Source organism: Gracilinanus agilis, chromosome 4, assembly GCF_016433145.1.
Source record: "Gracilinanus agilis isolate LMUSP501 chromosome 4, AgileGrace, whole genome shotgun sequence".
NCBI lineage: Eukaryota > Metazoa > Chordata > Mammalia > Didelphimorphia > Didelphidae > Gracilinanus > Gracilinanus agilis.
The window spans coordinates 245,224,513-245,236,258 of NC_058133.1; the positions used below are offsets into that span (position 1 = coordinate 245,224,513).

General features: G+C 36.3%; 1 protein-coding gene across 1 annotated transcript; it reads left to right on the top strand.

The window, feature by feature from the left end:
- The first annotated feature begins 2,375 nt into the window (after positions 1–2,375).
- Positions 2,376–3,338, top strand: LOC123246270 (olfactory receptor 2AJ1-like). The gene has a single exon (XM_044675192.1). It carries the CDS (start codon positions 2,376–2,378, stop codon positions 3,336–3,338), a length of 963 nt encoding a protein of 320 aa, XP_044531127.1.
- Positions 3,339–11,746: the final 8,408 nt, after the last annotated feature.

Below are 11,746 nucleotides of genomic sequence, written 5' to 3' on the forward strand. Positions count from 1 at the left end.
TCAAATAGAGATTATTATTGGGACCACACTTGAAGCCTTTACAGCATGGTAGAATCTAATGAGAGTTCAATCTCTACTGGAATGACTTTTGAGAAAATGACATCAACTCTATATCGGGATTCATGGAAGACGACTGGACATACACACTAGATTTCAGGTGAGCAAATTTCTTTTGTAAATGATTTTTTAAAATTTTTCCCAATTACATGTAAAAGCAATTTTTATAGTAATTTTTTTAAAAAATTGCATTCCAAATTCTCTCCCTCCTTCCCTGCCCACTCCCTGATTCAATAAACAATTTAATATTTATATGGATCATTTAAAACTTATTTCTATATTAATCATGTGGAAGAAGACACATATTGAAACATACTTACCAGAAAATAAGGTGAAAAATAGTATGCTTTTATCTGTATTCAGACTCCCTCAGTTCTCTCTCTGGCAGTGGATCTTTCATCATGTGTCCTTTGAAATTGTTTTGAATCTATGGCTGAGAATAGCTAAGTTATCCAATGTTGCTCATTATACAATTGTGTTGGTACTGTATACACTGCACTCCTGGTCCTGCTTGAAGTAAATATATTTTCAAAGGGTTCAGAAAATGTAGTGGAGCATATGAATTTAAATTTTCAGAGAGAGTCAGTCCAAGATAAATGAGAATCATTCAGTAATGAAATTCTGAAGATATGTGTGGTTATGTGTGGTTATATAGGGGAACTTATCAAACAACTTACATTAGTGAAAAAAAGTCAAGCAACAGAAGATGAATACAACAGTATAACAAAAGCCTGTAAGAATGTTAAGTGAAGTTGACAATATTCAATGTCAACTAAGGGGAAAAAAAGGTGGTATCTGCAATTATATTGAGCAAAAGAAAAGAGCGATAAAGGAAAGCATTTCCTTTTTTTTAAAAAAAAAATAGGCATGATTACTTGGTCAGAGTAATGTTGCAGATGCAATCTATCTAGATTTTGATAAAGTATTAGGCAAAATCTCTTCTTGTGAAAGAGATGGAGTTTGTCCACTCAATCAGCAGCATAAATTAGGTCCCTACGGTATACTACGCAGTGGGTTAGGCAATTAGAAAGACCGACTACTATAAATTATCTCTACTCTAAAGGACCTTATACTTTAATGGAGACAATATGCAGATATATAAGAATAACATAAAGAAAATGAATGTGAACAAATACAAAGTAGTTAAATAAAAGGTTGTTTGCGAGGGAGACATGAACAAGTAGAAGGATCAGAAAGATCTTCAGATAGAAAGTTATGCTGTTGGAATAGTTGTTTTTATATTTTTTAGACTCATGAAAAGTGCAAATGAGAGTATTTTAATGTCCTTTTATTATTGATCCCCAGATTTAGAGAAGTTAGCTAAGCACTGTTCCATCGAGGTCCTAAGGAAAATACTTGACTTAAGAGAATCACAGAATTTGGGAATCCTCAGGCTAAAAGAGAACTTCAGTACAATTTCATTTTTCTCCATTTTACAGAAAAGTGATAGAGCATTCATAGAGTTTTCAAAGGTTATTTAAGGATTGTCATATGAAAGAGGAATTCAATTTGTTCTAGTTAGAGCCAGAAAATAGAACCAGGAGCAATGGGAGAAAATTTGAGAAAGATAGATTTAAACCATGGGGTCAACCCAATAATGGAAATGTTGAGTTTAAGATAACAATGAGCCAACTGGCTAGAGATGTCCAAGAGATAGTTGATGATGCGAGGTGGCCATTAGATTAGAGATTAGGTACATAGACTTTGTAGCATCCTCTGTAAATATGAAAACTGAGCCTTTGGAATCTATCAGAGCGTAGAGTGAATGGATGATCCATAACAGAGCCCTGACTTCCTTCAAATTTTGTTGTATGCTTTTTCTCCACTATAATGGGAGACTTGAACATTTTTTTTTAATGCCAGAGATGTGATTAGTAGGAACTGAGAAATTTAAGGTGAGGTAGATGGAGAACACATCAGGGAGATGAGCTCCCTAAAAAAAGATAGGAGAGGCTGACATCAGAATTATAAGAATTATAAGTAGAGGCTGTCCTTGGCAAGGAAATTGGAGCAAATGAGGCAAGGACTGCTGGAGATTTATAACATTATAACAGGTCATAATGGTTGACCTCAGTTTCCTCAAAAAAGTAAGAGTCAAAGTCATAAATTGGGAAAGGGAAGTCTGGGTAAAACATAGAAGGCATGGAGAGATAGAAGGGTATGAGGGAACCACTAAAGAAAGCAATGTATATATGTTTATAAATCAGTGAGTGCCTGGGAGTTCAGAAAACTATAATAGTCTGATAACATTCTAATAACTTCATATGCTTTCCGATTTTCTTCTATAGTTCTTTACCTAAAAGTGATAAAGCTGAGCCATGAGCAGAGTGAACCAGACAACAGATTTTATCCTCCTGGGACTTTTTCCTGAGATCAAGCATCTTGCTGTTCTTATCTTCATCATCTTCCTGATCTATATGATTGCTGTTACAGGAAATGCCCTGCTGATCTTCCTTATCTTGGCTGATTCCCGGCTCCACACTCCTATGTACTTCTTACTGAGCCACCTCTCCCTCATTGACTTGGCTTTGATCTCCACAGTTGTCCCCAACATGGTCACCAGCTTTTTCACAGGAAGGAAAAATATTTCACAAACTGGATGTGGAACCCAAATTTTCTTCATTTTAACCCTAGGGATTTCTGAGTTTCTTCTGCTGACCTTTATGTCCTATGACCGCTATGTGGCCATCTGTAATCCCCTTCGTTACTCAGTCATCATGAGTCACACTGTCTGTATGCAGATGGTCATTGGGTCCTGGGTGGGGGGAACACTCACTTCCTTAGTCCATACAGCCTATGCTATGGGTTTTCCCATCTGTGGCTCCAGAGAGATTCTTCATTTCTTCTGTGAGGTTATGGCCCTACTAAAACTTACTTGTGAGGACACTTCGGCCTATGAGAAATCAGTGGTAATCTCAAGCTTTCTGGTAGTTTTTATCCCTTTGAGTCTCATTTTGCTTTCCTATATATTCATCTTCCTCACTATTCTTCATATAAATTCCCCTGAAGGAAGGAACAAAGCCCTAGCCACTTGTTCTTCCCATCTTAGTGTGGTAAGTCTCTATTTTGGTCCAGCTATTTTAATTTACATGAGGCCAGGCTCTTCCCAGACTCCTAAATTGAACCAGGCTCTGTTTTTGTTTGATTCCATTCTTACACCCATGCTGAATCCCATCATCTATGGCTTAAGGAATAAAGATGTGTTGGCAGCTATTAGGAAAATATTGAGAAATATATTTCTACCAGGAAAGATTCAGAGACACTTGGGTTGCATTACATGAGAGCAGTCTCATATCATTACCTTTCTTCTTTAGCTGTGAGAGCATAGTGCATGGCCAGGAAGGAAGTGGAAGTAAGGGGAGGATGATACGATATGTATCTATATATCTATGTGTCTATATATATATACATATATACATATATATATATGAAGCTAGAGAGCCTAGGTTTGAATCTACCCTCTATTACTTAATATTTGTATGAGCTTGAGCCTTACCTCTCTAGAATCCAGTTTCCTGCCACATAGAACTTCTATTTAGGGCCATCACATTATACTATGGGAATCATAGCAAGGGCATAAGTTTATAGAATGGGTCCTTAGAGAAAATATATAAACTTAATGTCTTTATGAATGAAGAAACTGAGATCAAGAACAGGGAAGTAACTTGTCCAACATTAGCTGCTAATTGTCTGCAGACAAAATTTCAGGTTTCCTTACTTGTAGTTCAGTACTCATTCCACTACACTAGGCTGCCCTATGACCAAAATCTATTACACATTTTGGCTTATCCAGTTGCATATATAATCTTCCATGAATAAGTATAACTCTTTAGAAGAATGAAAATGGCTCCTCAGTGTAGAGTGGGCATAAAGACTATCAGGTTGATTTTTTAGGGTTTTTAACTTTTGAAGAGTGAGACTCCAGCTGAAAGTCATTAAGCTAGCCCAGTGATGGGCAAACTTTTTAAAGAGGGGGCCAAAGGAAAGGAAATGCTCATCTGTCAGTCTGTTTCTAAGGCAACTCTGTTGAAGTTTCATTGTATTGTATCCTACTCATTGTATTCGTCAGATTAGTATACTATTCTTTCCTATACTATTTGCTCCAGTTGAAATGAATTGCTGACATGCATCTGGGGTACCAGGTAATCTTTCCTTTGGTCTTAATACAACTGATTCACTTTTTCTAAGTAACCAACTTTGTTCCCTTTTCCTATTCTCCTCACTGCTTCCTATTTCCATCTTCGCAATTGTCATGTATAGAATAAGAGTGAAGAAGCAGCAGTTTTATTCCTTTCATGAAAGGTGGAAGATAGGCTTTGTGCTCAGAATGCAAACTGGTTAAATTCAGAAGACCAATATATTAGGGTCCCTTATTGCAAACCCCCTTCCCCTCCACTTCCTCCCTTTCCTGTCAGAGCTCTGGTAGAGGGAAGCTGTGACTACAATCTTGAACACAGAAGTTTCTAACTTAGAACAGCAAAGTACACAAAGGAAGAGTTACATTCCACATTTCTTTAAGAGATAAGGAAGTAACTGAACTGCCAATTGCCCATGAATTGGAACCTTTTGTTCCTTGTTATCAGTCACTCTTCCTGGGCTCATCTTTGGGACTGCTAGATTTAACAGTCACCAAAAGCAACAAACTAGCCTCCACATCCCTTTCCCCAGTCGGGATATTCTATCTCACTCAATCCTAATCAGTTATTTAAACAATTCCTCTGAAAGAAGCTCTAACCTTTGGAAAAACATTAAACCAGTTGTTAATGGTGGTTTTGAATCCATAATGCAAGCCAAAATATTGAATTTGGTTAATGTGGCCAACTGACATTTTCAATAGGTAAGATCTATGTAAGAGGAAAGACTCGTAGACCTCAACAGAAAGCATTCTGCTCTTTTAGCTGTGTTTAGACTTCGACACCCTTATCAGTAAGCTACCTCCTGATACCATTCTCCCTCTCTCCCACCTCTATATACCTACTCTAAACTGCTGATTGTCTAATCCTCTGTCCAGTTTTCATATCCAACTAATCCTAAGTAAGATGTTAATTAACAAAGTATTGCTACATAAAAGTAAGGGTATAATCTATTCCCATATTTTCTAGAGAAAAAGAAAAAAGTATACTATTTAAAGTTTACCATGGATGAGGTTAAAAAAAGAGGCAGGGTACACTTCTGAATATTGGAAAAAATGCTCCATTTGTTATTGTTGCCTTTCCCTTCTTCACTATCACCAGGATTCTCAGCTTTGGGGAAATATACATTAGTCCAGTGCTTTCCCACTAAACTCAGTTGAGACTTCCAACAGACCCAGAGAAGGCTTTTTGGTGAGTGGTTATGACTGGCAACAACTACATCTCTCTCATATACTTGTAGAGAATGAAAGGAAAATAGCACAATGTAAGGAAGACAGTGTCTTGTACTATATAAAGAGCTTTAGATTTAGAACCCAAAGATTCAGGTTTAAATCTTAGATCTGTTCCTTGATTACCATGAGAATTGGGGATGATAGAATTTCTGTAGCCTCAGTTTCCTTAAGTACAAAATGTTGGTTTTAAACAAGCTGCTATTCCAGAATAAGAGACCTGAGGCCAGAAGACCTCTGAATCAGCCTGCCATTTAACACTGGTGTAACCTAGGGACAAATAACTTTTTTTTTACCTTTACCTTTCTCAATCTTAAACTTTTCTCTTTCAATCTACCTTACTTTTTTTCTTAAATTTCATCTTTTTGAGCTAGCCTAATATTCTACTCTGTAGAAATCATGACTTTCATTTAGCACATTAGATATGTCTCACAGTTTTGTGTGTTCTTGTAAATTTGATGAACTTGACATTTATGCTTTCATCCAACTGTTTAATAGGTTGGGGTCAGAGATAACCAAGTTACTTCATTACTCCATTCCTAATGATTTTTTTATATGACAGCTTGCTGTTGGGCTGAGAGGATTTTTCAAGATCTCTGTCTCTAAGAGCATCCCCATTACTGTACTACTGTTTTCTTTGTAAATTTTTTTCTTGTGGAAAGTGAAGTCATTGGTGAACCACTCAAAAGAATGATCTTTAAGAGTAAGTTCCTCTTAGGCAGGGGCCACTTGGTTAAATGGAAAAGGGAAGTCAGTGGGGAGGGCACTAGAGACCTTATCCTTTGGCAGCTTAATGGCTGTTTGTGAACATTACTGACGACATTACCCTCTGCCAGAGCCACAACAATGCTGTCTCTGTTAGGCCTCCCCCTCATGAGACCTGAATTTTCACTGCTTCTGGTATCTCTAATGCTGTTCATTATTCTGGAACCTGCACTCCTGCTGCCATCTGATGTTCTGGTGAGCATCGAGTTTATTCTACATTTAGAATCATTTTGGTTCTTCCTATACATCATATTCCCAAAAATAGATTGAATAGAATAGATCCTAGGTTTTCTTAAGGTTTATCTTCTACCTCTTCTCCCTTATATAGGCTATGATCTTGTCTAAGGCCTCTGCCACTATGATCTGTTCTAGTCCATATAGCATTTATATCATCAATGTAGTAGTAAATATTGATGCCCTCAAAGAAGCCAGAATTAATGGCTTAATTGGTTGGGCTCCACCCAGAAAGCAAAGGGAAGATGGTCAAAAGGAACGGAGGACATAGATGAAGGAATTTCAAGGTCTCCCTTGCTTACCTTTTCCTTACAGGGAATTAGCTGCAAATGAAGCTCATCTTTAGCATCATGTATATATAATTGCTCATATTAATTACCTAAAAATGGGACAAAAGATGGTTTCTATCCAGGACATTGAACTGACTGAATTAACTTTGCAAAATGAAATCTTCTGTGAGATCCCTAAACTAACAAAAAGCTATGACCAGAAGAACTATACTAACCCCATCAGACCACACCCTCATGATCTTTTGTTCCAGTGACTTATCATTCATAGTTTTACTAAATTCAAAAGTTTTCTTTCTACTTTCAGAAGGCGATCATTAAAAACCAAAGTAAAATTCATAGTTACAGTTAGTAGCTGAGTGTGCAGAGAGTATATTTTTATTTTCCTTTTCCTGGTTCTAGGACTATTGGCAGGAGTATTAGCCTTATCAATGTCCTTAATCTTTTATCAAACTAATCCTATAGAGTGGGGGGGGGGGGAATTATACCTCATCCTTCTGAAGAAATTCAACATTTGCAGCAGCTGCAAGATCCTTACTAAGAAAATCACTGAAATCTCACTTCATAACATGCAATTCATCAAAGAGAGGAAAACAATCAGAATAGACAATGTTGGTTGCATAGTGAGGAATCAATAAATTGGTCCAAAATTTTTAACTTTTAATTTGGAATTATGCATTTGATTAATTTTCCATTTCCTTTGATATATCTCTATATCTCTATATAACCCTCTGGTACTATTTGGCATTTAATCCAATGATACCAGAATATAATATATGCCGAAATATTTGTAGCAGTACTCATGCTTGTTGTTAAAGACCTGAGATAAAAGAAGGTGTCCATTAATTAAAGATTGGCTTAAAAACATAAATAAAACTATTTAAAATATAACAAGAAATAGGATAGACATCATTTTGAAGATTAAAAAAATAGCTTCAAGTCTGGTATACATTGAGTGACTTGGGGAAGTCAAATACCCTTTATACAACTCTCTTTTTATTGTTTTTATTTTTTAAAACCCTTAACTTCTGTGTATTGGCTCTTAGGTGAAAGAGTGGTAAGGGTGGGCAATGGGGGTCAAGTGACTTGCCCAGAGTCACACAGCTGGGAAGTGTCCAAGTCCAGATTTGAACGTAAGACCTCCTGTCTCTAGGCCTGACTCTCAATCCACTGAGCTACCCAGCTGCCCCCTTTTTATTGTTTTTAAAGATTAAAATGAAAACTCACCTTTTCCCCCATTTACCTCACCCAACTGAGAAATTTTTTTTTTTAGAAACACCTTTTTACAAATAGTCAGAGTCAAGCAAAAGAAACTCCCCTCATTGGCCATGTCCAGAAAATCCTCTCAATCCAGTCTCTGAGTGAAAAACTTCTCTATCAGGAAATGGATAGATTGTTTTTAAAAATCATCAGTCTTTTTTAACTGGTTAGCCATTACTTGGATCAGAATTTCTAATTCTTTCAAAGTTGCTTATCTTCTCCATATTGTTGTCCCTCTATAAATTGCACTCTGGTTCTGTTCATTTCACTCTGTCAGTTCATTTAAAACTTCCTAGGTTTCTCTGAAATCATTTCCTTAATTATTAAAACAGAATAGTATTTCATTTTATCCATATGCCACAACTTTGTCAGCCATTTCACCTTCATAGCCACCTTCACAGATTCTTTGCCACCTCAAAAAGAACTATAGACATTTTTTGTGCATAATTTGTTTTGCTTAGGACTAATTGTACCCTTAATCTGCTATCTCTTTCTTATTCCCCTCTCCCTTCTTCCTTTTCCCTCCTGTTTCAATGTTCAGTAAAATGTATTTCTGTTACCACCTCTTTGTGTGCATTTTTCCCTCAACCAGTTTTGTTTAGTGTGAAGTTCAAGTGTTCCCTGCTTCTTACCTTGATTATGTGAAATAATTTTCTCCATCCTTCCTCTCCCTTTTTCTCTCCTAGTGCATTCCTTTTAACTCTCTTTTCATTCTTCTTATAATATCAAAACAAAATATAACCAGTTCCAAATATCCTGCCTTTTGATCCTCCCTCTATGACTACTGATGAGAAGATTCTCAGGGAATACATGTCTCATCTCCTCATTCCTCTCCTGATAAGTTCCTTATAATTGCTTGCTCTTGTTCAGTTTTTATGTTTCTCTTGACCTGTGTTTGAACTTCAAAGTTTCTAAGAAATATGTTTGGGGAGGGGTCAGGAATTCTAAGAAGTTATCTATTTCACTAAAGGTCCACCCCCATACACCCACAGGGTTATACTCAATTTTGCTGAGTAAGGCATTCTTCATCCTAAGTCTAAATGTATTGCCTCCTGTCATGATGCATGCTAAACTTTCCTTTATAGTGGTGGTTGCAAAATCTGGTGTTATCATGACTGATTTCTTAGTACTTAAATGATTTCTTTCTAAATGAATGTAGTATCTTTTTTTCTTTGACAACAAGATGTTGGCTATAAGATTTGGAGTTTTCATTTTGAAGTTTCTGAAAGAAGGTAGTCAGTGAGTTTTTTCTATTTTCATTTTCTTCTCTGATCCTACGATTGCTAAGCAGTTTTATTCTAATAATGCTTGAAAAATAATATCTAGGGATCTGATGCCTCTCAATATTTTTTTCTGAAATCTACCTTACATTTTATATATATGTTTTGATTTTTGACTTTGGAGTTTTATTTTATTTTATTTATTTTAATGTTTAATGAGTTTGTTGCCTCTGCCAAGATATTGCCACATTTTTAATTTTTTCCCATAGCTTTAATTTTACTTCCATTTTACTTCTAATATTTTCATTTCATTTATAAAATTTTTAAGGAATTCTGGTATATTTTGTGCCCAAGCAGTGCTTTTCTTTAAGACTTTTTTTGTAGATATTTTTCTTCTCTTCTTCTGTATTTATGTCTTGAGCACCCCTGTCATTATAATAGCTTTTTGTAGTGGGGTTCTTTTTTGTTTACTCATTTTCAAGCCTATGTTCTGACTATGAACTGTTAAGACCTGCCAGAAGCCTGCCAGCAGCTCCAGATATCCTGGGAGGTGGAGCAGTTTAGGAGAAGGAGGAAGGGAGGGAGAGAAAGAAAGAGAGAGAGAGAGAGAGAGAGAGAGAGAGAGAGAGAGAGAGAGAGAGAGAGAGAGTCAGAGACCCAGTGAAGTTGCAGAAGTTGTTCTGAGAACTTCCTGTTATATCTTTATTTTTTTATACCTTTCTCTCAAGTTCCCAGATGCTGGCATTAATTATATTTTTTTCCCCTCTAAACAGAGTAGAACTCAAGGTTACATAGGAGGAGTTGGCATATAGAACACATTTTTTCATATAATTTACATTTTAGTCTAAACAGAATTCAAGTCTACCAAGACCTTATGTTATCCAATTATTATTTTGATAACAGACCTTCAACATATTTCAAAAGCTAGGTTAAGTGTGAGAACCTTTAAATTTATGAAGTTAAGTTCAGCATGGGAAAACAGTGAAGCAAGAAAGTATTTTAATTTGCCATGCTGTGTCCTTCAAATTTATGAGACAGAGAGAGATTAAAGCAATTTCTGCTATTTTGCTGAGAGTATGAACTATTAACTCATTAAATGCTGTTTATTATAGAGTAATTAGGGGATTTCTATAAGGCTTGAGGCTTTCCCAAAGATATAGATTACAGTCATTTCAATAATAAGAAGTGTTGGTCAGAAAGGAGTCACACAGAGGGGTTTGATTGGGTTTTCCATCCATCCTGTGGCCAGTTTTCAAGTCACAGGGGTCAGGGTAGGACCGTGGCAAACTGCACTGACTTGATGGAACCTCATTCCTCTAGGAGGGCTCTCTGCAAAGACCAGGATTTGTGCATTTCTGGAGAGATAGTCTGAATTAGTAATATAACTTTTTTCAGGTACAGTTTAAGCTGAGGGTTTGCAAGCTTTTAGTATTCCCAAACTATTCTGATCAAGGACAAAAAATCTGGTCCCTATCCCCTTGTTTTGATCTCTATGAGTTCTTGATCTGAGTTTGAGGCTAAACAATAATAGACTGTTGGACTCAACTAGTATCAGCTATCCATAAAGTTCTGTTGGTTTAAGAATAAGAACTAAAAAATTCTCTTTGGTCTGGGATTTCTCCCCTGGTAATTCATGTGAAGGCTTCATATTGGTCTAGAGCTTGAAACTGATATCCAGCTCTGCATCTGGGTCATAAGCCACACAGTTGTTATTTGCTTCTGAACATTTTGTTCATTACATAAGCTAAGGTCTGTGACCACTCTTTATCTCAGAATGCCACCTCTGTGTGTAGAAATCTTCCTCAGGCTACCCTGGATCTGTGACCAGAACTGGGTAATAAGTGACAAGGACGGTGGTTGCCCCAGGTCTGAGGAACAACCCTGCCTTGCCATGATAGAAAATCTCTATTCTCTTTCAAAATCTAAACCAGAAAACTCTGGTCAGCATGGTCCTGGTCAGATCCCATCCTCAGTGTGCATAGATCTTTCTATTTCCTAATGCCACCTTGGGCTAGGAAAAAATTTTCCAAATTCGAATTATTTTTTGCTACTAAATTTATTGAGACAATGTTTTAGATGTGTTTAGAAGAGTGTGAGTTGGGGAAAGAAGAATTCTTTGTACTTCTTCCTGGTACTCTACCATCTTGGCTTCATCCCTCAATTTATTTTCCACACAGAGAACTCAACATTTAATTTTAAGAAAATTTCTGATATGGCTTTTTTGAGGAGAAATAGTATTTCATTATTTCAAGGATATAAACATTGACTAATAATATAAACAATAAGGTTTAAGCAGCCACATATATATAAATTAAATATGGAATGTAATTCCTTAGGATTTGGGGTGGGTTTTTTTTTGGCTTTATCATCATAGTAAATAGAGTTTGTATAATTGTATTACAACTTTGTAACCAAATCAAAGTATTGACCTTTATTGGTCAATTTTTGACCATTAAACTGGCCCTGTTAGATGATTTGGGTTGTGGAGAAGATTGAAGAAAGATGTTTATAGTTTGAAATACTGACTGATGAGGAATGATTTGGATTGGGACTACGTTTTA